Source organism: Ascaphus truei, chromosome 7, assembly GCF_040206685.1.
Source record: "Ascaphus truei isolate aAscTru1 chromosome 7, aAscTru1.hap1, whole genome shotgun sequence".
NCBI lineage: Eukaryota > Metazoa > Chordata > Amphibia > Anura > Ascaphidae > Ascaphus > Ascaphus truei.
Genome location: NC_134489.1, coordinates 85,330,775 through 85,357,915, shown reverse-complemented (window position 1 = coordinate 85,357,915; position 27,141 = coordinate 85,330,775). Strand labels below are relative to the sequence as shown.

Genomic DNA, 27,141 nt, shown 5'->3' with positions numbered 1-27,141 from the left:
AAGCGGAGTATTCTCCTTGTTGTCTGCAGCTCCAGGTTTCCTAAGGCCGGCTGCTATATTCACGCAGCGGTCTGCTCCAGTCTCCTGTGTTGTAGCTGAGTACTCTTCTTGTTCACTTCAGCTCCTTGTTCCTGGGACCGGCTGCTATATTCACGCAGCGGTCCACTCCTGTTCTCCTGTGCTGAAGCAGAGGTTTCGTCCCTGCGTCCTTCAGCCTCCTGGATTCCTGCACTGAAGCGGAGGTTTCGTTCTGGCGTCCTTCAGTCTCCTGGATTCCTGCACAGTAGCGGAGGTTTCCCTGTGTATCTTCAGCTTCCTGGTTCCTGGGGCCTACTCTTTCCCTAATCTAGAGAGGCCGTGTCCTGGTTCCTACGCTGAGACAGAGGATTCCCTAGCCCGCTCAGGACTCTTGCGCTGTAGCACTGGTGCACCCGTGCAGCAAAGCGGTGTGCTACTCTGGTCTGCTTACCATCTCCTGTGACCAGCACCATGGGCCATGGCCGTCGCTCGCGCAGAGCCCAACCCCGCGCTCCTAAGCTGAAGCGGGGTTCTCCTGACTACATGTTGCCGAACTCTTGCCTGAACAATGTTTATCCTGATGTCTCCTGTCCTGACCCTGGCTTCTACAACGACGACGCTGTCTTCTCCAATCCTGATCCTGCGACATATGACTACGAACTGCGCAATCCGGATCAGCCTGCGCGGTCTCAGGTCGGTGCTTTTACAACCCCACCTCAGCCTCGCGGTCCGGTCCTGGTTTGTGGCGAGCAGAACCCTGACACATATCTCCCTTTTAGTATTGGTCAACATTTTTGCACCAGGATACAATCACTGAATACCAGTAAGTACACATTTATGTAGACGGCAAAGTATCTACTAGCAAAGGGGTGACCAACTCCAGCCACCAACAAAGGCAAGGTATTATGGATATCCATGCTTCAGTACAGGTGACAGTCATTGATATGCTTAAAATCTGACCTGTTGGTGACCCGTGAGGACTGGACTTGGCCATCCCTGCACTATGATCTTGCCCATTTATGGCCGAATATTTTTTATTACCAACACATTCAAAAATAGATTAACAGAGAAATCCACAGATCAGCCTCAAGATACTGTGATTAAAAATATAACGGACCACTCATCTTCATGAAAATGAAAAGTCCCAGCAAAGCTGTGTCAACTAAAAAGCATAAACATGAAGCTGTACAATGCTTTGTTTTCATCAGTTTCTTATTTAGGACCTTTACAACAGTCTGTCATAGTTGGTTTTAAAACAGTACAGGATTTTTAACTGAAGTCTACTGAAAACTAGAGCAAACGAATTGCACCAAAAACTGAAACTGCCATCAATGTGATTTCTTTTCTTTGTCAAGTGCGGTGCAGTTTGTGCCCCGGATTTGCAGCCTGGAGATGTTAGTAAATAGACCTCACTAACTTCAATTTGTCTTGAAGGTCATTTCACCTTTAAGGCTGCGTCCCCGCTAGCGCTGAGCTCGCTGAGCGGGCGGCGCTTGGCGAGGTGACTTGCATACATATACAAGTCCCTGCTCACACGATGCGGGCGCGAGTATGCATGGGCACACACGCTCACCGGCGCTCGGCTTCCCCTGCAGCGTAACCCCCCGCGAGAGCTCTCCAAGCATGAGCACGCACAGCGCCAGCGGGAACAAAGCCTAACGCAGCAATCACTCCTCCAGAAGCCTATATGGGTTTATCTGATATAATGTTACTATCCTGCCATCTGAGCATATAACCCTGGTTTTTGTTTGCAAATGTTTTTTAGTGTAGATTTTCTTAACCTCTAGCTCAGTGATTCCTAACAAGGGGTTCGCGAGATGTCTCCAAGGGGTTCACCAAAAGAAACTCCGTAATGGCTGATCCCAAGTAGTTTGATGGGTTCTTGAGCCGGTCTAAGGATTGTGCACTTCGAAAAATCCCAAACTGCACCTTATCGTCATAAATTACAATTCAATCCTATGTTAAAAAATAGTAACAAAAATGAGAAAAAAAACATGAATTGCTCCTTTAAATAACCCAATGTAGATTAGTGCATCTATCCCTTAATACAGGGGTGCTCAGCATTTGAAGTATTAAGGCACTGGTGCTCAACTCCAGTCCTCAAGACCCCCCAACAGGTCAGGTTTTGAGGATATCCCAGCTTCAGCACAGGTGGCTCAGGCAGTGTTTCAGTCTTTGACTGAGCCTGTTGGGGGCCTTAATACTTCAAATGCTCCATATCTCCTGAATGGAGCAACAGCTCTGTAAAGGGAAGTAGATTTCTCTTAGAGTGAGCATACATACACTGTTACTTTTGAAGCAAAACAAGAATTAAGGGAAGAGAAAACAAGATTCCCTTTTTTACTGTGGGACATGCCAGTTTCACACCCCGTTCTCAAATAAATCCTTAAAATCATGCAAGTAAAAAATATAATTTTTTTTTATGTTTTACTGTTAATCAGATGATTTGTAGAGTTTTATAAACTGTATCTAGTCTTTTTGTAGTAAGCCTCTTCATCCACTGGTAAATTACCATCCCCCAAATTATTTGCTTTCTGCTGCTGGGGGAGTACAGCTAAACCCCGTTATAACGCGGGTCTCGGGGTCCACCCCGAGACCACCGCGTTACTAACGGGGTCGCGAGAAAAAAAAATGGCCGCCGCGCTTTAGCGCATATTCATCCCGCGGGACAGGAGATGGGAGCGGGCATGTCCCTCCGCTCCCCGCTTCCCCCTGTCACCGCGGGACAGGCCGCGGGGCAGGAGATGGGAGCGGGGATGTCCCTCCTGTCCCCGCTTCCCCCTGTCACCGCGGGACAGGCCGCGGGGCAGGAGATGGGAGCGGGGATGTCCCTCCTGTCCCCGCTTCCCCCTGTCACCGCGGGACAGGCCGCGGGGCAGGAGATGGGAGCGGGGATGTCCCTCAGGTCGCCGCTTACCTCAGATCCCGCTGCCTGCATGGAGGTGGTAGCGGGGGGTTTCTTCTCCCCACCGCTGTCCCTGGCGCTCCCGCTGCCTGCGCGGGAGGAGGGGGGGGAGCAGGTGGTGGTGCTGGTCGCGGCCTTTCCTCTGCTCCGACCCCACCCCCCGTCTGTGTAGAGTGAGAGAGTGTGTGTGTGTATGTATATATGGGAGAGAAAGTGTGTGTGTGTATATGGGTGTGTGTATGTGGGTGTGAGTGTGTGTAAGTGTCTGTGAGTGTGTGTAAGTGTCTGTGAGTGTCTAAGTGTGTCTAAGTGTGTGTGAGTGTCTGTGAGTGTGCGTGAGTGTGCGTAAGTGTGCGTAAGTGTGCGTGGGTGTGCGTGAGTGTGTGTGAGTGTGCGTGAGTGTGCGTAAGTGTGTGTGAGTGTCTGTGAGTGTCTGTAAGTGTGTGTGAGTGTGTGTGCAGTGTGTCAGTGTGTGCAGTGTGAGCAATGAGGAGTGTGTGTGCAGTGTACAGTGTGTGTGCAGTGTGTCAGTGTGTGCAGTGTGAGCAATGAGCAGTGTGTGTGCAGTGTGTGTGCAGTGTGTGTGCAGTGTGTCAGTGTGTGCAGTGTGAGCAATGAGGAGTGTGTGTGCAGTGTACAGTGTGTGTGCAGTGTGTCAGTGTGTGCAGTGTGAGCAATGAGCAGTGTGTGTGCAGTGTGTCAGTGTGTGCAGTGTGAGCAATGAGGAGTGTGTGTGCAGTGTACAGTGTGTGTGCAGTGTGTCAGTGTGTGCAGTGTGAGCAATGAGCAGTGTGTGTGCAGTGTGCAGTGTGTGTGCAGTGTGTCAGTGTGTGCAGTGTGAGCAATGAGCAGTGTGTGTGCAGTGTGCAGTGTGTGTGCAGTGTGTCCAATGAGCAGTGTGTGTGCAGTGTGCAGTGTGTGTGCAGTGTGTGTGCAGTGTCAGTGTGTGCAGTGTGAGCAATGAGCAGTGTGTGTGCAGTGTGAGCAATGAGCAGTGTGTGAGCAGTGTGTGTGCAGTGTGCAGTGTGTGTGCAGTGTGTCCAATGAGCAGTGTGTGTGCAGTGTGCAGTGTGTGTGCAGTGTGTGTGCAGTGTCAGTGTGTGCAGTGTGAGCAATGAGCAGTGTGTGTGCAGTGTGCAGTGTGTGTGCAGTGTGCAGTGTGTGTGCAGTGTGTCAGTGTGTGCAGTGTGAGCAATGAGCAGTGTGTGAGCAATGAGCAGTGTGTGTGCAGTGTGCAGTGTGTGTGCAGTGTGTCAGTGTGAGCAATGAGCAGTGTGTGCGCAGTGTGTGTGCAGTGTCAGTGTGTGCAGTGTGCAGTGTGTGTGTGCAGTGTGTGTGCAGTGTGTGCAGTGTGAGCAATGAGCAGTGTGTGTGCAGTGTGCGTGCAGTGTGCAGTGTGCAGTGTGTGTGCAGTGTGTCAGTGTGTCAGTGTGAGCAATGAGCAGTGTGTGTGCAGTGTGCAGTGTGTGTGCAGTGTGGCAGTGTGAGCAATGAGCAGTGTGTGTGCAGTGAGTGTGTGCAGTGTGTGCAGTGTGTGCAGTGTGCAAAAAAAAAAATGAAAAAAAAAAAAAAAACGGGAGCCACGGGAAAACCGCGTTATAACCGAATCGCGGTATAACGAGGCGCGTTATAACGGGGTTTAGCTGTACTTACAATAATGCCATTAGCTAAATGCTGGAGAAATATATGAGAAATAAGATAACCGTGTTTCGGTGAATTGTTTTAAGGATGTTGTATTGAGACGTTGTTTCAAGTGGCATTATCCCTACTTTATGAGAAGAGTTCTGTTGACAGCACTACAGCTGCAGCGGCTGTTATTCAAACAAATCACGCGTTGTGTACATCAGAATACCGATGTTGTGACGCGGGATGTCTTCCAACCTTACCGCATTAAGACACGAGTGCGGCGAGTGCAGAAAATTGCATTTTAGAGTTCTGTTTTTAAACACCTTAAATTGACACAGTAGCACAGTACTACTGAACACATTGCAATTCATTCATTTCATTGCAACCAAAGAAACAGAATCCATGAAATTAAAACAAAGCATCCGTGATAAGCGCGGGTGCCTGGGGCGATTGGCTGCATTCATGCCGCGTGAAGTACAGCAGCGCACACAAAATCGGCGCCGTGATTTGTTTGAATAAAGGCCCGCTGCAGATGTACACGCTGAAAAAGCTATACTAGCCAGGACACAATGTGGGAAATGCCAAGGAGGTTATAATAAAACAAATATGGAAATATTATTAAACACCGACTACGGTATCTTGATAGATGGAAACAACACATGAAGAGTTGCCAAGATGCGGCTTGCACAAACTCTTGTTAAAACGTACCTAACCGCACCCTGTGCATACTGCCCAAACTGGAGCCATTGTCTGTACTTGTGATACTCCTAATTCCATTACATTCTCTGTCTGCTGCATCCCACCCTCCATCATGTCTTTAGGGACAGACACGTGACTAGCTGTTCCCACTGCTGGCATGTCTTTCACTACTTGTCAAAAAGGGCACCGGTCTTCAAAACAAAAACTTTTATTTCAGGATTACCTTACTCCTCAATTTAAGGCAGGGGTGCACAAACTGGGGAGCGCGCCCCCGAGATTGTTTGCGGAGGGGCGCAGAGTTTACAGAGGCCCCACGCGCTTCCCGAAGGCACTTAAATTAAGTCCCGGGGAAGCGGTGAAGGCCTCTGTAAACCTTACTTACCTTGGCTCAGGCGGCTTCTGGAGACGCATCCACATGGCAACGTGACGTCATGACGCCCAGACACCGGAGCCGAGGTAAGAGGGGGGCGCACAGAGAGGGGAACAGCCGGCAGGGGGTGCAGGGAAAAAAGATTGCGCTCCCCTGATTTAAGGGATAGTGATTAACAGTTTTAAAGCTGCAGGTTAACCCACTTACACCCCTCGTTAATATGCTGTGAAGCTGTTTGCCAGGGCTGGAGAAAAGTTCAGATTTATGCAAATGAATGGTACTAAGCCCTGCTTCACCATAGGAAAGCAGCCTCAGCGCACATTGGAAACGGCTAACTACAAGCAGGTTCCTTGCTTAGTTAGTAAACCACCCCCATTAATACATACCATTCAGCAGGAATGGCAGTGGCGTAGCTACTGCCCAGGGTGCCCGGATACGTCCTGGGAGCCACAGCTCAGGAGGGGGGGAGGGGGAAGGGGAGGCCAAAGAGAGTCAGCCCTTCCGACTCCTGATGATCTCCCCCCCAAGCGGTTACAGAGGTCCTTTGCTCTTCCACCACAACAATGAAACGAATTGCCGGGGGGAAAGAGTGGGACCTCTGTATCGGAGCAGCCCTCCTCCTTTGGTATCGCACCATGTGACGCCGTGTCGCCATAATGCACCAACATGTGATGTTGCCTGGGGACCCCTTATGGCATAGTTACGCCACTGAGTGGCATGCTCTAGTCCTCAAGGGCAACCAACAGGTCAGATTTTAAGGATATCCCCTGCTTCAGCACAGGTGGCTCAACAAGTGGCCCTTGAGGACTGGAGTTGGCCACCCATGCCATACAGAAATTGAACTGCAGACAATGCTTCTGGGTAATGACATGCAATGGAGCATACCGAGGCCCCGACTCACTAAACACTGTAAGGCCATTTAACGTAACGTTAAGATCAGTTATCATACCATTGATGGTAAATCTGTACCCACTAAAGAAATAACATAATATTAATCTATGTTAACATCACATTAAAAGCCTAGAATTATAAACAACGTACATTAGGGAAAACTAGATGCAATTGAGTCTCCAGCATAAGAATAGCCCCCTCACGAAGCTCGGTTACTGTGAACGCCCAAAAAATTATCTCACGCTACTTAGATCGCACCAAAGCCTGTTGTTACTCCCATCCAGGCAATAAAATAGGGCAAAAGAAATAGGCAAAGTCCTATTTCAGCATCTGGATGTAAGGAACTACAGGTTAGGTAGCACTATATATATATTTTTGTGGATTTGGATCCGACCGGATCGGCCGTTTCCTTTGGTCTGTGGAATTCCAGTGATCAGTCGCAAAAAAGGCAATCCGCCTTAACGGGGGGGGGGGGGGGGGGGGTTCTGTCACTGACAATCCACATGGTGGATTAATAATCCGTGGTCGTATTTTTAACAATCCACAAAGAAGTCGTGGAATCCACGGATTGGATTTTTACAAATCCCTGCGGATTGTATCCAAAGGCGGTTTTAATTGAAACTGGAACAATCCATCAACAGATTTTACACCGCAGAACGAATTTGGAATGGAAAAGCCGGGAAATTCATTTTGACAGTTACACCCATCTCTAGGTACCAGCAAATTAACAGTAATAATATTTGCCTCTTCTGTCCTCCAAAGGCCCTATTCCCATGCATGACTGAGACTAACGCCAATACTTCCATTATGTCACGTTATATGAAGATATTGCAGCATTATCTTGAAATAACAATGTTAACCCTGTGCTTATTAGCTTTAGTACGTACATTATTTTAGCATATCATTTCTTTTGCGAGTATGTTGCGAACATCAAGGCATATAACATCTGTTCCTGATTTAGGTAACGTCAAATTATGTGCCCTGATTTAACAGAGTTTAGCCAGCCTGGCCCTGAGTGGGTTAATTTGTAACTTCCCAGATCATTTGTACATGGATATTTCCCTGGAGCTTGTTGTACTGCTTGTACATCAAAGTCTCTGTTTTGGTGTGCAACTATACAACTAAATAACCCTTATTCTGACAAGGCGTATAATAATAAATATTACAGAATATGCAATAGATGTGATTTATGTACTACTGAGGAACAAATCCAGCAGCAACATTATTCAATATTATTATTAAAAAGAAAAAATAATTACTGGGGACATTCACAATAAAAAGTGTGTGTTCAGGATGATAATATAAAGTGATAACAATGTTACTGCAAATGAGCATACATGGTGAGACAAAGTAGGACTGCAACTTACAAATTAGATTTGTTATAAATATTAGAAATATTAGATAGCTGACTTGCATGGGCGTTCGCAGAATTTTTTTCAGGGGGGGGGGGGCATAATTTTAACGCCCAGTGCCCGGCCTAAAAGTGGTGGTGAGTGCACTGTGGCGAGCGAGCCCGACCAGCATAAGGGGGGATTCTCCCCCCCGAGAAAATTTTGAAAAAAAGAGTGGGCAAATGGTGCATTTTCAAGCAAATTTTAGAAAGCTTGAAGGTTAGTAAAGCAATTGTGGAAGTGTAGTTTTGACATCAAAAAAGAGCAGCTACTCAGGGTTGCAGGATCTGGTGGGTGCCTGGAGAACTTGCCATGTCAATCTGGCGCTTAAGTGCAGAAATTCCAGCCGTAATACAACTTTTTAAGGCTGCTTCTCTGCGCAGGATCCTCCGACATGATGTGTGCCAGGTGGGGCACAAGAAAAAGAAATGGGGATCATAAAATACTCTGCTCGTCACAGGCTGGCGGTATTGAATAAACTGTGGGTTGTAGATGAGCTGCAGTGAGTTGAAAAATCCCTTTAAAGTTCTCCTGCTAGGAGATCCAAGCTTTCCTTGCATAATGCATAGTTATATTGGTAAGATGGGATTTGTGAACTTCAAATAACTCACCTACAATGCACTATTTATTGAATACAGCCCTGTATGCAGTAATAGAAACTGGAAAAAGGAAAAGTGTATATGTGTGTGGCACACAGTGTTATATATACAGGCATACCCCGCATTAACATACACAATGGGACCGGAGCATGTATGTAAAGCGAAAATGTACTTAAAGTGAAGCAGTACCCTTTTTCCATTTATCGATGCATGTACTGTACGGCAATCGTCATATACGTGCATAACTGATGTAAATAACACATTTGTAACAGGCTCTATAGTCTCCCTGCTTGTGCACAGCTTCGGTACAGGTAGGGAGCCGGTATTGCTGTTCAGGACGTGCTGACAGGCGCATGCGTGAACTGCCGTTTGCCTATTGGGCGACATGTACTTACTCGCGAGTGTACTTAAAGTGAGTGTCCTTAAAGCGGGGTATGCCTGTACTTCTAATTAAAAAATGACCCTTCAGTACTGCAAAACCAACTCTTTTTCAAAAAAGCAAGGAAAACAGAATGTTTTCTATATATAACCCTCACCCAATAGGGTTTCCCCTTGGTCGCATGCTTCATCATTGGGTCCATCCCAATCCGCTGCGGAACGGGGCGTGCTGCGACCTTCGAGCTATGTGGGAGCACTTATTAGTATGACTGTACACACACACAATATAGATGTAGCCGGGCTCCCCTCGCCCGCATTTGTTGTTGTCGGGTGGAAGGGTTGCAGCGGGGCAGGGAACGCTCCGGTATATCGGAGGTTCCGCGTTATCAGGGCGCCGCCATGTTGAGAGTTGGCGCAGGCGCAGTAGGTGTGGAGCAGGAGGTCGCGCATGCGCGGGGATAGCAGCAAAGCCCGCAAAGGAGGAGTAGCTCCCATAGGGGGGGAGCATAGAGACTACGAGTCCCAGCAGCCCCTGCGGGACCCGGTGACGCCAGGGGACCAATTGGGTGGTTAGAAGGAAGGAAGGAAGGAGGATATAGGGGTCGGAGGGTGCGGATGTTGCGCAGAGCTAGCGGGAGGAGGAAGGAGACGGAGCTCCAGGTGTAGGGAGGCACTCAGCCCCTACCTAGGCCTTATACCCCAGGCCCAGTTAGGCCCTGAGTCACCGTAGTGCGGAGCAGAGATAGGGACTGGCCCTAGACAGGTTCCGGTTCCCTTATTGTGCCTTTCAGTGATCGCTTAAAGAGACAGTGTGTATCTAGCAGGAGGTCTGGGATCAGACCCTGCTACCGTGCTGCCGCACGTCTGGGTGGGATCGCCCCGGACGTCTACTGCCGACGTCACCTCTGCCCCACTGATCCTTTGTGAAGACCCTTGCAGGTCCGGGTACTGGAGTGCCCGGCAGGTAAACCACAAGTGCATCAACGATATCACCTCTTATTCAGGACACAGTGGCTGCGCAGTCACACATATATATATAGGCTCAGTATCTCACTTGAGGGTGGGGGGATATACATTGGACTGGGGGAAATTGAACACGGGGTGGGATCACCCGGTGAAGGAGGGAAGTTAACGTCCTGCGAGACGCCGTAGATAGGGCCCCTATAGGGAGGGACACATGTTGATACGTGAGAGACACGCAAACCCTTTCGTGCTAGTAAAGTATTTGGTTGGTTATATAGCTGTGTGTGTGTTGATGTACATAAGTTGTCCTGCGAAGAACCACTCCCCCTCTGGCGGGAGCTGTCGTAGGTGGAGGCGCTGCACCAAGTATCAGGTATTAGCTATTATATTGCGTGCCCCAGGCTCTCCGTGGCGGAGGCTCAGGCCCTGTGAGCCTGCAGGTCATACAGCATATGGTAGCAGTCTGTGTTCACTAGGAAACATGGCTACATATATAGTGTAGTGCCAGATTTCACTTGCCACAGCACTAGATTGCACCCAAAACACTTGCCACACAGCACCAGTTGTAACCCCACAGCACTTGCCTTAGCATTGGATGGCATCCACATCATTCACCAGATATAATCCCACATCTTCCGCTCCCCCGTTTTTCTGAGTGCTTGCTTGCTTTCCCTCGTTTTTCACTGTCTGCTTCTCCTTGTTTTTTCAACAACACACAAGACATAGCGCAGGGTTTTTTTTATCATGTGCTCCCTCTCTCTCCCCATCTCTTTTTCCATCCATAGTAGCATCATGCTCCTTTGTCTCTCTTTTGCTGTATCTATTTTACTTTTACTCTCTCTTGCTGCTCTCTCACTCTCACCCTGCTCCTATCTTGCTTTTTCCATAATATTTCTCCATTCTCTCAGAATCTTTCTCACACTCTATTCAGCTCAGCTTAATAATTAGCCACCATGATGCATGTGGTGGCACTGGCACCCAGCGAAATGTCGTGTTGTCTTTGTACCCTAATTTTCAAATTGTTGCCAATTCCAAATCCTACCTTCTGCCCCCTGAGGCAGCAAAACTACTGTGGTCTGTGGATTATTGGATTCAGATTTCAGAACTTATTGCAGTCTACTCTGCAGAGTGCCGGGGCCTATTGCGCAGAGAGAGTGCTGCTGCCTGAGTCTTCACTCTTCAGCAGACTCTCTGAACTGTGAGCCTGCTCAAATTGACGACAAGTCAGAGGAGGCGGGAGCATGATGGGCGGGAGGCCGCGTGATGAGTGTGGAGGTCAGAGTCGGACCATGATTGGTCCGACTCAGGGACTGGGTCAAGGGACGGCGGCGGCTCTCTCATTAGTAGCGCTCAGCTACCAATGATGAGTGGACTTGTTGGCACCGGCGCCGCCGCAGCGCAATGGCGGGCCCGGCCGCGGCACAGATCGGTCCTGACTTGGGAGTGAGGCGGCTCTCATTGGTAGGTAGTACCAATGGTAGGTAGGTAGACTCCTCCCGGAGTCTGTTTTTGGCGTCTATAGCGCCGTTAACGTACTGTACAGCACCATAAATGCCAAAAACAGTCCGGGACTGCGAGTGATCCAGGGGGGGGCAAGTGCCCCCCCTTGCCACCTTCTGCGGACGCCATGTTGACATGAGTCTTATATTTGTACAAATTTAGCAAGTAGACATGAAATCTGCAAAATAAAAACACATTTAAACTACATTTTCTTGTCTTAAAGAATGGTTAGCAAAAAATGAAATCACACAAAGGCAGAGAAAGTGGTAAAAAAAGTTTCAAAATCAGCATTTGTATGGAAAGGCTGTGGCTGTTCCCAGCCAATAAATTGTTGCGATTGTGTTAGTCCTTGCAAGGCTCATGGGATTACTAGAGTCCAAGGCTAAAGGTCAGCTGTGTAAACAGTGCACACATATTGCCTACTACTATATTATTGCTCCATAAACTGTTCTGATACAGCTTTACTTAAAGAACTGACCCGAGTGATTGAGAAGCACTGCATTTAAAAAATATATTTTAATTATTATTTATTTGTATCATTTTTATCAACTTTCAAAAAATTATTATTAAAGGTGCAATCTGCTATTCAAGTGTAGGGGTAACGCCTGGGTTTGTGGAGGTAGCCCTTCCTACAGTCACTTTAAAGTCTGTCTGGAACTGTCCTCCTTCCTTTTTGGACATCAGTAGCCACCCGAGAGCTCCGTTTTATCAGTAGCCACTCTTCCTACCTTCAACGTCTTCCAATACTCCTATCTGCCAGTAGTTTCTGGGCCTGACAGCTCCAACCTCCTTCCCTCTTGAACTCCGCATACCCTACCCTGCCTGCCAATGCAGCCTCCTGTCTCGCGATCAAGTTCCTGCCCAATCTTTCTCGTTTCTTTCACCTGCTGGTCCTCTTTTCCGCCTGCGTGTTAGAAGTATGAAGCCTGCATCATCGTCAGGTCATCAACCGCAACACCTGTGCATTACACATTGCTGACCTATCTTTCATTAAATCCTGATGAGGATACTTCTCAAAGTTCCTGCAGCTCTCCCAACTACAACGTTCCACCTTCTACTCCTCAACCAACTATTCATCACTAGACCATCATCTAGCTTATAGCGAAATTAAAGAAAAAATGCATTCCTCACTCAACTACTACCAGGAAAACAGATCTGTTCCATTTACGTTTCCTCTCCCAAATATCCACCTCTCCTGCATATCCTCATCCTGCAGCTCCTCCAAAATCAACCTTCTACAGACTCATAACACCTCTCTAGTGTCACTTCATCCATAACAGATATAGATATCCAAAAATGGATATAACAGAGATCCAAAAATGTATTTCTTCACTGGAAGCTTGTCTTCAATAAGACCAGTCCCTACACGGATTCCTCATCAAATATGTACAGTACGACACTTTCTGCCTCTGTTCCCATTATCACCCTTTCCCATAATTTTTATTTATGTGCTTAGTCTAAAATCTACAGACTGGGTGTTCCCTATAGCTTATACAGAGACAGACAAAAACGTTTATAGCTTTATTACTGCTCCCAAGTCGGTCCTGTCATCTGAAACGAAGAGTGTGTTTCCACAATAAGGTTATGGTGCTCCAGACTTTATCGAATCAATGGCGTGCTGCCAAACTGGATCTTAAAAATATTTGAAGCCAATGTCAGAAAACTGTGCACTAAAGCCAAAATAATAGGGGGAAAAACCGTAGCTGTCACAATATGCTGCTATAGAAAAACAAAACACGTATAAATCATCCTGATGCGTTTCATGCTTGACCATCCCTTCATCAAAAACAACCTGTTCAGCCTTCCTACACAGAAGAGAAGACTTGGACTTCTTCTCATACAATATTGTGCATCTAGGTTACAGATTAATTTCTATATTTCATTATACAATTTTCTTTGTTTATTTTCAGCAAAAAATCGTAAGTAGCTTCATTATCACAATTCAACATCAGACTCTCTTGGAGCGTCATGGACAATGGACAAATCTCTTTTCTGGCCTCAAAACCTCAGTATGGCCGCTCACTCTACCACTCTATGTCCTTTAATGGTGCAAGATTTATAATCTTGCTCTTCTCAAAAGCGATAGTGTAGGAGGCAGGCCAGCAGCTGAGGAGATGCCCGGCGGCAACAAGAGGACCGACCAGTGCCAGCCGGTGCCCCCCTCAGCAGCTGGGGAGCGGCAAACCAGGATAGTGAGGAGAGTCGCATGTAGGTGCAGAAAGAGCCACATGCGTTGCCGACCCCTGGTCTAACCCATTTATCTCCCATGACAAATATCTCCTCAATAGACTTCATATGGTAATTCTGTAAAGTATTTCTTAACTTTTCTTATTATAATGTAGTGCTTGTAATTTTGGGTTTTGGGCTACAGGCCAAAATGACTGTTTAGGTAATAGTGGTAATTGCTTAACACATGGGACATTAATTCTAAGCAAAATCTACTAATAAATAAACTAGGCCGTAAAACCGTTTTTAACAGTACTGAGGTTCCATGTGTCTTTAAAAAAAAATTATTTCATGGATCGTACCATCGAAGGTACAGTTGCTTTAAGGACACATCACACGTTTAAAATGCTGGGGGGCGGTTTATTGACTTTTAAAAACATATCTATAAAGTAAGTTTGCAAACAAGGGTACTAAAAATCTGTTTTTGATTTTCTTTAGCTTATTCTTTTTGTACAGTATCTCTCTGGCTTTGTACTCTGACAGGGAGGGGGCACGGTTTAGGAAACACTTGAGCGATGAGCACTTTAATTTCAGGGGTCCACACCGGAAACAAAAACTGCCTATAAAAGTGACAACTTTGTATTAAAAAAACTGCTACACTTTCAAGGAAGCCAATTACTTTGCCAGGCTTACAAGATGTCTATTTCATGAGCAACGACTTTACCTGGAATTGCCATTTGCAGATTGTTTAAAGCTTTGCCAGAACCCTGATGCGGTAATTGGGCTGGCCTTAGGGCAAGGCTACCAAGGCGGTTGCCTTGGGCCATGCGCCTTCAGGGGGCCCCTCGGTCCCTCCTCCTGTTGGCGCCGGGATCCAAACTCCGCTCGACGGGAGAGGGGAGAGCTGAAGGAGTGAGCTGGAGAGTCCCCGAACCGGCGCAGGCCCGCACCGCTGCTCACGTCAAGGTAGGGACGGTGGAGGTGTACGTAGCTGTGGGAGGGAGGAGGTGTGTGTGGGCATGTGTATGTAGCTGGGTGAGGTCTTACCTTATGCGGAGCAGCCTTCCTCCTGCAGCGGCGCAGTCACTGCGACGTGACACCATGACAATGCAACGCCGTTATGCCATGACGCTGCAAGAGGAGGGACCCCGCTGCCGGCATGCCACCTTGGGCCCCGCCAAAGGAAAGGCCGGCCCACTGCCAACTGTTTTAATCATTACTTTTTATACCTGCAATATAACACCTCTGACAAACTGCTGGGCTCTGGGTATCCAAGACAAAACTTAGGCACAGAGGAGTTATTTTGTCGCAACTCGCACTAAAATATAACTGCTCCAGGCAGCGTGTGTATTAATCTAGCAGCTAGATTAGCAGGGGTCTCCAAACTCAGTCCTCAAGGCTATCTTTTCAGGATGTCCCTGCTTCAGCACAGGTGGCTCAATCAGTGGCTCAATTGAAGACTGAGCCACTGATTGAGCCACCTGTGCTAAAGCAGTGCTATCCATAAAACCTGGCCTGTTGGTGGCCCTTGAGGACTCAGTTTGGAGACCCCTGATCCATTTTGGGGTATCTCTGCGAGATGGAGCAAGTGGAAGGAGTTAACGCTGGCTTCACATTTGCCTATTGGTGCAGGTCAATGATTTAAGAAATGTGCTGCTTTCTTTGCCGGTTTTCTGCGTTGGTTTTGTCCGTCACGTTTGTTTTTTTAATACTGCACAATACTGGCGCAGATAAAAGTGCAGAAAAGAGAAAATAAATTATGTTAGGCATCGAAATCTCATCTCTCATCCCCTCACTCACTTACCTGTCTTAGGCTGCGCTTATAGTGCCGGTGACGACGACAGCGTCGCGATGGCGATGTCACGCTGCGGTCGCTGGAAAAATCAAATTGACTTCCGGCGATCGCGACCAAGCTGTCGCTCCGTCGCACCACTTCTACTATAAGTGCACGCGACGGCGGCAATACATTTGTTTTGCCGCAATCGTGTTGCCGGCACTATAAATGCAGCCTTAGGTGGACAGTGGTGGCAGGACTGACTCCATACCGGAGCGGTAGCAGAAGCTGTCGGCTGGAGAAGATGATCACTTGGTCAGCAGGGCAGCAGGAGGCGTTTGATGGCTAAAGGCGGGCGGCGGAAGCAGCAGGAAAGTATTCATATCCATGTGAGAGACAGCAGGAGAAAAGCCGGGTAGGAGCGTGGCCCTGAGGTCCGACCCAGAAGTCTTCAGTAAATTCATTTCACCTACCCGGCTTTTCTCCTGCTGTCTCTCACATGGATATGAATACATTCTTGCTGCTGCCGCCACCTGCCTTTAGCAATCAAACACCTCCTGCTGCCCAAGTGATCGTCTTCTCCAGCCAACAGCTTCTGCTCCGGTATGGAGTCAGTCCTGCCTCGCCAGCTCACAAAATACACTCGCCCCAGGTAAGGGGGCGAGTGGATTTGTTGAGTACTATATATATATATAGTGCACCCCCCTTGATAAAGATCTCTCCGGGATCGAAACGTTGGACTTTTTGTGCAAGTATTTGTGTACTTTAATACATGTTTTCATTACTGAACTGCTGAGTGCTTTTGTCTCTTTACCTTTTAGCTATTGTATGCTGTGTATTTTCATGACCTTAGCACCAGCTATTACTATTCCACCACTGGAGTGCAGGATATCTATCTATATCTATATCTATATCTATATCTGTATCTATATCTATATATATATATATATATATATATATATATATATATATATATATATATATACACACATACACGATGTTCAGGAAACCTTTCGTTTATTTTTATTTTTTTTACCATCTTATACTATATTAGTGAAAGCACTGTATGTTTGCCTGCCTGCATGCATGCATGCCTGCTGGATGTCCGGTGTCCCTAGGGGAAATCTGATTGGTCCCTTGGCCCGCCCCCGCACACCTCTCATTGGCCTGAGGCGGAGTGACGGGCCAAAGGACACACAGGGACACACACACACAGGGACACACACACACAGGGACACACACACACAGGGACACACACACACAGGGACACACACACACACACAATGACAGACACACACACAGTGACACACACACACACACACACACACACACTGTTACCTACATTAGCGGGGCTCACAGTTAGCAGCACCCGCGCGCACCTCCTCCTCTCCCCGTGTCTCCCGCGCTTTCACCCCGACCCCCCCCTCCCCCGGCGCTGCTACAGTCAGCGGGACACACACACTATTATTACCCCTTCAGCGCCCCCCCCCCCACCCAGTGTCAGCGGCCGTGCGAGACCCCCCCTCTATATCTCCCACCTCTCCCCCCCCACACATATACATGCCCCCCCCCTCACCGGCGCTACAACTCACCCCCTCCCCGGCGGGGGAACAGCCAGTGGCCAGGCAGGCTGCCTCGCGGCGCCGAGTGCCCAAGATGGCGGCGCCCGGGACACAGCGGGGGAGCGGCCACAACACGCTGCCTCCCGCCTCAGATCCACGTGGGACCTGCCGGATGGGTGAGTGAGCGGCCTTCACCTCCCCTCCACCCCCCCTTCACCTCCCCTCCACCCCCCCTCCCCTCCAGTGTCAGTGTCTCCCCGATACCCCCCCCCCCCCGGCGCCGCTACAGTCAGCGGGGGAGCGAGCGAGCGCCCGGGACACAGCGGGAGAGCGGCCACAACACGCTGCCTCCCGCCTCAGATCCACGTGGGACCTGCCGGACGGGTGAGTGAGCGGCCTTCACCACCCCTCACCCCCCATCACCTCCCCTCACCCCCCATCACCTCCCCTCACCCCCTTTCACCTCCCCTCACTCCACTTCTCCCTTCCACCCCCCTTCACCTCCCCATTTACCTCCCCCCTCACCTCCCCATTTACCTCCCCCCCCTTCACCTCCCCTCCACCCCCCCCTTCACCTCCCCTCCACCCCCCCCTTCACCTCCCCTCCACCCCCCCTCCCTTCCACCCCCCCATCACCTCCCTTCCACCCCCCTCCCTTCCACTCCCCCCCTTTACCTCCCCTCCACCCCCCCTCCACCTCCCCTCCACCCCCCCCCCTTCACCCCTTCACCTCCCCTCCACCCCCCCTTCCCACCGCCACCCCCCTTCCCACCGCCTCCCCCCCCTTCCCACCGCCTCCCCCCCCCCTTCCCACTGCCTCCCCTCCCCCTTCCCACCGCCTCCCCCCCTTCCCACCGCCCCCCCCCTTCCCCACCGCCTCCCCCCCCTTCCCACCGCCTCCCCCCCCCTTCCCACCGCCTCCCCCCCCTTCACACCGCCTCCCCCCCTTCACACCGCCTCCCACCCCCCCTTCCCACCGCCTCCCACCCCCCCTTCCCACCGCCTCCCACCCCCCCTTCCCACCGCCTCCCACCCCCCCTTCCCACCGCCTCCCACCCCCCCTTCCCACCGCCTCCCCCCCGCCTCCCACCCCCCCTTCCCACCGCCTCCCCCCCCTTCCCACCGCCTCCCTCCCCCCCTTCCCACCGCCTCCCACCCCCCTTCACACCGCCTCCCACCCCCCCTTCCCACCGCCTCCCACCCCCCCTTCCCACCGCCTCCCACCCCCCCTTCCCACCGCCTCCCACCCCCCCTTCCCACCGCCTCCCCCCCTTCCCACCGCCTCCCTCCCCCCCTTCCCACCGCCTCCCCCCCCCTTCCCACCGCCTCCCCCCCCCTTCCCACCGCCTCCCACCCCCCTTCCCACCGCCTCCCACCCCCCTTCCCACCGCCTCCCACCCCCCGCCTTCCCACCGCCTCCCCCTTCCCACCTCCTCCCCCTTCCCACCACCTCACCCCTCCCCCCCCCTTTCCACCACCTCCCCCCCTTCCCACCACCTCCCCCCCTTCCCACCACCTCCCCCCCCTTCCCACCACCTCTCCCTTCCCACCACCTTCCCCCCCTTCCCACCACCTCCCCCCTCCTCCCCCTTCCCACCACCTTCCCCCTCCTCCCCCTTCCCACCACCTTCCCCCTCCTCCCCCTTCCCACCACATCCCCCCTTCTCTCCCTTTCCACCACCTTCCCCCTCCTCCTCCTTCCCACCACCTCCCCCCTTCCCACCACCTCCCCCCTTCTCCCCCTTCCCACCACCTCCCCCCTTCTCCCCCTTTCCACCACCTCCCCCCTCCTCCCCCTTCCCACCACTTCTCCCCTCCCCCCCCCCGCTCCCCTTCCCCCCCGCTCCCCTTCCCCCCCCGCTCCCCTTCACCCCCCCTCCGCTCCCCTTTCCACCCCCCCCCTCCACCTCTTTTTACCCTTTCCCCTCCCACCCCCTCCCACACTTCAACCCCCTCCTCAAACCCTTGCCCCCCCTCCTCTAACCCTTCCCCCCCTCCTCTAACCCTTCCCCCCCCCCTCCTCTAACCCTTCCCCCCTCCTCCACCCCTTGCCCCCCTCCTCAACCCCCTCCTCCCCTTCCCGCCGCCCTTCGCCTTCATGCCCGCCTTACCGCCTCCCCACCCCCGCCTCTGCCTTTCACCCGCCCTTACTCCGGCCGCCTCTGCCTTTCACCCACCGCCTCACAGCCGCTGCACGCACTCAACAGACACCCGCCACACTCGACACATACCTGCCGCCACACACACCTGCTGCCTCCCGCCCCTACCCCCCGACATCACTGACCCACCGCCTCACACCCTAGCAGGACCCCCACTCACAGACAGCACTCACAACCCACGCGCCAGCCGCCGCCTCACACCCTAGCAGGACCCCCACTCACAGACAGCACTCACAACCCACGCGCCACCCGCCGCCTCACACCCTTGCAGGACCCCCACTCACAGACAGCACTCACAACCCACGCGCCACCCGCCGCCTCACACCCTAGCAGGACCCCCACTCACAGACAGCACTCACAACCCACGCGCCACCCGCCGCCTCACACCCTAGCAGGACCCCCACTCACAGACAGCACTCACAACCCACGCGCCACCCGCCGCCTCACACCCTAGCAGGACACACGACTCAGATTTTTACATCACTTATGGCACCAAAATATACATTGTACTGTGGTGTGGTTACAATAAACCATTTTTATACAACATCGTATTACATTTTCTTCCATCTTTCTTTTCAATATTATTATCCAACCTTTACAACAAACAGTCACCTATTGTTCCACGATTTATAAATAATACTACCTATTACGCATTTACATCCCGGGCAACGCCGGGTCTCTCAGCTAGTATCTTATATATTTCTCACTCAATCCCTTTGAAAATGTGCATAATTATAGGTCTGCTATGTAGATTAACACTATATAAGAAGCACAATCTAGACAATCAACGGATGTTAACTAAATTGATGTCACTGTATTATGTGAACAAGTACCAGATACAATGCGGTAGGTTCATGTTCATTAAACGAGAAATAGGAGTTTTTCCTTCGTAGCTCGTAAATGTCTTAAACTGTTGTAATCTGAAACACTAAAATGACTATAACGTTTGAGTTCAAAATGTGTTCAAATTTTCCTTCTGCTGAAACGCGCGCCCCAAGACGAGAACGCCACTGTCTGATTGCATAATTGATAACGCGTTGATCTAGCTTCTCCCACTCCTGAATGATACGTTGTTTTAAGAATTCGATTTTCAGTTCTCCTAGCGATTATCCTTTATCAGGAAACATTTATGTAAGCGTTATGAATAATAATCCTTGTTCTGTCTCAAGAACTTTATAACGTGCTTATCTTCTAAACTTAACACCACTTTGTAACGATGCACTTGATGAGGTCATCACGCCATCACCAAATCCAAAGAATATCTATTAGACTATCAAATAATTCTTAATTGTAATAATCTACTGTGAGAGACCTATAATTGCTACAAATTTCTTGAAAATGTGATGCTTTTTTCTGCAACATATGATGTTTTCTCTGAACACGGTGTGTGTGTGTGTGTGTGTGTGTGTGTGTGTGTGTGTGTGTGTGTGTGTGTGTGTGTGTGTGTGTGTGTGTGTGTGTGTGTGTGTGTGTGTGTGTGTCCAAACTTCAATCCATCCAAAATGCTGTTGCCAGACTTGGGGCCGCAGACAGATTCCCGGGGCCCAAGACTAGAGTTTAATCCTTCTCTCCCGCTCCCTATTGGTACCAGATGTGCGGCTGAACCATACTCTATCTTGAGGCATATTCCATCCCACATTCAGCAGCTACTTTACCTTTTGTTTCAACATTGTGCCTTATTCCCTCTCAGGAGCTGGACCCTCATTACCTCTTGTATCTTAAAGGTTATTAATTAAACGTTCCTCTTTGTTTTCACCCCTCACTGATATGGCTTGCTGTCGCATGTCCCTTCTTCCCCACCTTACTCTCCTCCATCATGCCCTGCTCCTCTTTGCACTCTCTCCTCCCCTCTATTTGCACTGTACTTTATTGTGGGGGGGGGGGGGGGGGCCTGTCCAGTGATCTCTCTATTCACTACTCATGATGCGGAGTGACTGTTCGCTTGTTTGGAGTTTTCTCTAGTATTGTCACTATTAGAGTGCTATATTTTTGTGGCATCATTGTTTACCTTTGTGATCCTGTTCTGAGTGCATTATTTGCTGTGTATGGGGGATGTTTAGTTCCATACATTACCTTGCTTATGATCAGCTGGTCTGGGTGGCTTGAGGCTAATTACTGCTTCTCCCCTCCCTTTATTCTCTGTAGCTATGTTAGCATTACATTTCCCCTGTTTCACCTTAGCACCTCACTCTTCACCTAGTATACTAGAGGTCATCCATGAGTTTGTATTCTGATAGGATGAGATTGTTTTAATTTTTTTTTTTTTGTGTGACTGAGATTATAATACATTTTGTTCATTTTGTATACCAGAGTGCTCCTTTGTGATTGTGTGTGTGTGTGTGTGTGTGTGTGTGTGTGTGCAGATATTTTATTTTTTTTAATTATATTTTACTATGGAGTTGTTTGGTTAGAAACCAGGACTTTTGAGACACGGGTGGTCTCACGGGTTAGAGGTGAAAAGAAAGAACACTGAGTTTTAGGAAAACAATTATTTGTGATGGGATTGTGATCTGATAGGTTTCCTTATAAACTGTGAAAGGATATGTTTCATGTGACAATACAAAGATCGGCTGATATTACATCACTCATCACAAGTTTAGAACTGACTTGGTTTATAATTAAATTGCATATTTCGTGTTTAACTAATCTAGAAGACATTTTTTGATGATAAATAAAAATGTTTTTATACTAATGACATACAGTAGCTCATGTTATGACAATAAACACTGTGGAGGAAGAAACCAGCATTCTAAGTAATGTGCCTGTAATGTAATCAGTTCTTCAGCCATAATGAATTCATGGAACATTTTTTTTTCTCTTCAGTTTTTAGTAAGCTCTATGGTTAGCTGTCATATATTTTTTAAATTAGATGGTTCTCTTTATTCAGAAATATGACTTCATTTTGCTCTGAAGCCGTCTTCTCCTATTATTGTAATGGAGCTCTTTTGGGCTCTATGTGTCCAGAAAGAGGTCTGTGTTGACACATTTGCGTAAAAAAAAAGAAAAATTCTATTAAGTGTATTTCTACTGTTGTAGAATTTGGCACATGCTGAGCGAGTATTCTGTGCTAAAACAAAAAAGACTTCAGCCACATTTAAGGTGACAGAGAAATCCAACGCAGAAAACCGTCTCGGACAAGCACAGACATACCTTTAAATGGCACGACTAAGATTACTACAGTACCTGCAATCCTGCAGCCTGGCACAGGTATTTTTCAGGTGCGACGCATTTGAATTTGAACTTTGCACTTATATTTGTACTTTGATATATAGAGCCTTTTCAGAGTAAGAGAAAGATGGCTTCACGGCATATAGAATAATTAGCTATTTTTGCTGAATATTCCAAATGTCTGTGTCCACGTGTTTTACTCCCAGATGTTTACAGAATTATACTGTAAATGATTTAATCATATTTCACTATCGTACATACACATATGCATTGAACTAAGGCATCGTTTTGTTACATCTGTTTACCAGGTGCACAAATACATTATGTCGAGTGTAAAAGTGACAGAAACCCTCCACTGTACAGAGTACAGTAGTGATAAAGAACACTTATGAGCAGTCACGTCTCAGACGATACTTCCTTCTATATGAATGTAACATTTGAGATGAGGTTAGTCTCCTGGCCCCAATTATTTTAGGAATTTAATGTTAAGCCATTAAACTGTCGAAGGTTCAGAAAGGCTGCGAATTTGTCACGAAACAAAAACAAAATGTTAACATCAATGAGAAAAGTTGCAATAGAAGGTCAAAACTTGTAAATACATTTTCTCAATGACCAAATGGATACATTTCAATATGCATTATATAAACTATGCATGCCATGTTGTTTGGTGGTTTTTATATTGTTTGTAGGTATATTTTTTGTTGTTTGGGAAAGCATTTAGTACCATTATACAAAACTAACAACTAACCCATTTCATGCCACAGGAAACAAACTCCTTGCACTGCGTTATCAGAGCCATTTGCAAAGTAATACACTGGCAAGAAAGGGTTAAGGACATGCCAGCACCCAAGTCACCAAAAGGAACAATAGTCCTCTGGGTGAAACAATCATAGTACATTAGAAATCAAGGATTTCATGGCTAGATTTATTACTTTTAGGACAGGTTATTACTGCATCTCAAAAGCATCCCTTCTCTACCACACCAATCAGCTACCCGACTTCCTCAATCCTGTAGGAGGAATTGCATTTCCGAAGTTGTTTACACCTATAGAGTGCCCACAGTGCTCTCTGCACAGTAACATCCTGAAAATTGGTTGTGGCTTCCCATTTAGTAGAGTGGCAATGTGATCATAAAAGCTAAGATTTTAAATAATAATAATATTCTTTTCTGCCCAGTGATGTGTTTGTATTCGTTTTAATACTGACTGACTAAATGTAAATATATTAATGTAATGTCCTTTAAAAAAAAAAAAAAGGTACAAAAAGTGCTACACTGAATTTAACATACTGTAAATGACATCACTTAAACACTCTTTAAAAAACATCCAAGTCAATGCACTACCCCAAGTGAGAAGCGCATTTGATTTACCAGTGACACAGTAAATGTATCGGATACGCATTGGTCTGGATATTTTCCTTATGGACAATTTACATTCAGCTATATTTCCTCACTGGGTTGTGTTCTGACCTTTTTTTTAGAAGCTCTCATTTAAGAAGATTAAGCTAGGACTCAAGAGTTTACCCAGCAGCAGAAGGACTAATCCCAGATTCCCAGGCAGTTCTCTCTCTGTGGCTATATACAACTTCTGCAACATTGCAAAAAGTGTTAGAACAAATTTTCCGCCACTGATGTTCATTAAGGAGTGTCAACTACAAGTCTCTAATACAACAGTGGCTAACTCCAGCCCTCAAGGTCCACCAACAAGTCAGGTTTTAAGGCTATCCCTGCTTCAGCATAGGTGGCTCAGTCAGTGGCTCAATTGTTGACCCAGCCACCTGTGCAGAAGCAGGGATATTCTTTAAACCTGACCTACTGTTGACCCTTGAGGACTGGAGTTGGCCACCCCTGCTCAAATAGGATGATCACTTACATGCATACATCTTATTACCAATACAGTATATCAAAAACAAGTTGGATTATTGAAACTAGCCAGTGTCAGTCTACACTACTGCAACAAGATCTATCTAGGGTAATATACATAGCATTAATATGATCTAGAGGGATGTTGACTAATGACCATGACCCAGGGAGATGCTCCCTGATGTTAAATAACTCCTGGGAGCCTTATTGCCAAAAAGACAACAACTTCAACTGAAATATACAGTAGTGGGCTCTTGCAAGTCTTGTAAAACAAGAAATAATAAGTTACATAGCATTATATAATCTATCTGAACCAACGTTACACTATCATAGGTTTCCCAAGAACAAAAAGCCATATTGCCTCAAAATTAGGCATGCTCCTAAATTATGAATTAATTATAAAAGTCTCAAACTTGTATCTGTAGTATCCATCCAATAACACTGATTCAGCTTCATGGTAACTAACCAAAGACTGCATTATTGGCCCAAAAATTAGTATGGTCAGAATGTAATTAGCAATTCAAAGTCTTTACCACTTCTACAAATACTGTAGCATGATGCAATACTAATCTAAATATATCGATTCTTATGTTGACATGCCCCTGAAAATCTCACTGCCTCAAAATTACACTGGGGTTAGAATTAATCAGCAGTTAAAGCCACAGCACAGTAAGAAAAAAAAAAAGACATTCATGATTCACTTATTTTCAACCAGTCTCACTTTTTAAGACATAATCTAGCTCATTTCTGCATCACCGATCTTACATACGTTTAGATGTCACTCTGTCTTTCCATCATCTGCTGGTCCTGAACCTCCTGGTTCCAAGTCTCACTTATTTGGGCTGTATGAAAGTGAACCATGATGTATTTGACTGTTAAACAAATACTATCTGAAAAGAATTCAGACACTTTGAAGATATCCCCTCTAGTAACAGAGAAGAAATCGTTGAAAGTAATTTTGCACACTGATAAAGTGTGATGTGAAAGTAATTTTGCACACTGATCAAGTGTGATGTGAAAGTAATTTTGCACACTGATCAAGTGTGATGTGAAAGTAATTTTGCACACTGATCAAGTGTGATGTGAAAGTAATTTTGCACACTGATCAAGTGTGATGTGAAAGTAATTGGAACCTGCACAAGAGCTACAGAATAACATTTTATATTATTAACTGCTACACAATAAGACCTGACAGTTACTTAATGACCACACATTATGCATAGACTTTCAGTGCTAGAATTACCTGCAGTGCACTGCCAGCCTTGAAAGGGTTAAGTGCCCTGATCTACAATAACCCCGCTGGATATACCAGGTACAGCCCTTGTCCTGCTCATGCACTCATGAAAAGGACGCCACAAGCAGGCAGCCGATTAACCTTTGCCTGGAAGTTTGGGAGATAAAGGGGAGCGCCCCCAGTACCTGTGCAAAGGGAGGCAGCTGACAGCAGGAGCAGAGCGGTGCCCGGGGCCAGGGGAAGATGCCCGGCGGTCAGCATGGTACACAAGCATCTGCAGGCGCCGCTGCGCCCCCGGCTGGGCTCCGAGGCTTGGATGGCTGAGCTGGGGGCAGGGGGAGCAGCAGCACTGGAGTTCTCGGACACTTTGTAAGCACTAATCACATCCACACACGCAGGCAGCCGCCAGGACTCCGCCCCTGCACCCTGCTGTCCCTTACTATCTCCTGTGCACAATCCCGGAGTCTCACACCTCACAGCCAGTCCTAGTGGAGGTGCCTTGAAATGTTACTAACATGGTGTGACTGCCACAGCCCTGTCACTTCACAACCATTGTTATTGTAGATTACACGATTGTTAATATTATTAATGATAATTATATTAATAGCACTATATTAATAATAATAATAACAACATGCTTCTACATATAGGGATGACTGAAGTATCAGGACTGTAATACTTTGCATTCAATATTTATTATTACTACTATTATTCAGATTGTTATTATTTCTACTATTGTTATTAGAGTTCTGCTGCTTCAGGTCCATTCATATGCAAAATTCTGCATTGCTGTAATATTATATTGCTAACATTATTACTTCAGTTATACCGTGCTGTCAATCACTTCAGATTAATTCACACGAGTGGTATGTATTAGTAATATTACAGTGCTATTATTACAATAATGTCACTTCAGCTCTCTTCATGTTGCAGAGGCATTTTATTATTATAATAATAATTATTATTATTATTACAGTGTTGTTATTACAATATTGAGCTGCAGGCATCTCCAGTTCTATCACAGATGCATTACTTCTTTAATAATATTACAATCATATTATTACTTTAAATATTTACACTTCAGATCCTTCATATTGTTTGTTTACTAATAACATCACTGTAATATGACAGTGCTGTCACTGAATTTATATCCCTATTACAACACATTGCTTTTTTATAATCTTCTAAGGCTAATTTAATAACTATCTCAGCCATTGCTTGGTCATTCATAATACTAATTCATTGTTATTATTAAAACATGTATTTACTATCAGTAGTCTCTATTATAGATGGATTACTTATTTAATGGTGATAACAGCAACAACAATAATAATATTAATAATACTATTTTACAATATTGTGTATACCGTCTAAAAACTCTTTAACCAAAATGTTTCTGTTTTCTTTGAAATCTTACTTTGGTTTCCTGACCCTCTATCAATCGAAATATTTTTGTTCTAAATGGCCTATTTTAATGATGTCCCAATGCATGTGTTGATTTTTTACATATGTTAAACATTTTTATAAATAAATATGTGCAGAATGTAAAGGTCCATTAAATATCTGCATTAATAACGGACAATGTAAAGTTTTGTCAAGTTTCACACATTGGAAAACAGTTTCATTGTTTGTATCCTATGAATCAGAAACCAGTGCTCAAATGTATTTCAAATATATATTACAGCCAAGACACAATGTCATTTTTGATCCAAAAACCCTTAAAGCAATCCTCCAACCCAAGGACCCCCCATCCCCCCTCCCCGTGTCACCCCAAAATGCTTTTTTCTTTTCTTTTACTACATTGTATTAAAGCCATGTACTGTCATTTGTCTGTAACATCCTGCATGACATACATTTTTGAGTTTTATGCAATTGAC

The 27,141-nt window shown here is 47.2% G+C and overlaps 1 protein-coding gene across 4 annotated transcripts in view; it reads right to left on the bottom strand.

The window, feature by feature from the left end:
• ACVR1C (activin A receptor type 1C) overlaps positions 1–25,694 on the bottom strand; it is a 77,565-nt gene extending 51,871 nt beyond the window's left edge. Inside the window, exons 1-2 of one of the 4 annotated variants that reach the window (XM_075609345.1) lie at positions 25,450–25,667; positions 24,800–24,920 (exon numbers count right to left, since the gene is read on the bottom strand). Coding sequence is in view for 2 of the 4 variants with exons in the window: in XM_075609347.1 (XP_075465462.1) it covers positions 25,450–25,525 (76 nt within the window). In the remaining 2 variants the exon portion in view is untranslated. Of the gene's footprint in view, positions 1–24,799; positions 24,921–25,273; positions 25,426–25,449 lie in introns of those variants that run through there. The other 3 variants (XM_075609347.1, XM_075609344.1, XM_075609346.1) reach the window with 3 other exon arrangements.
• Positions 25,695–27,141: the final 1,447 nt, after the last annotated feature.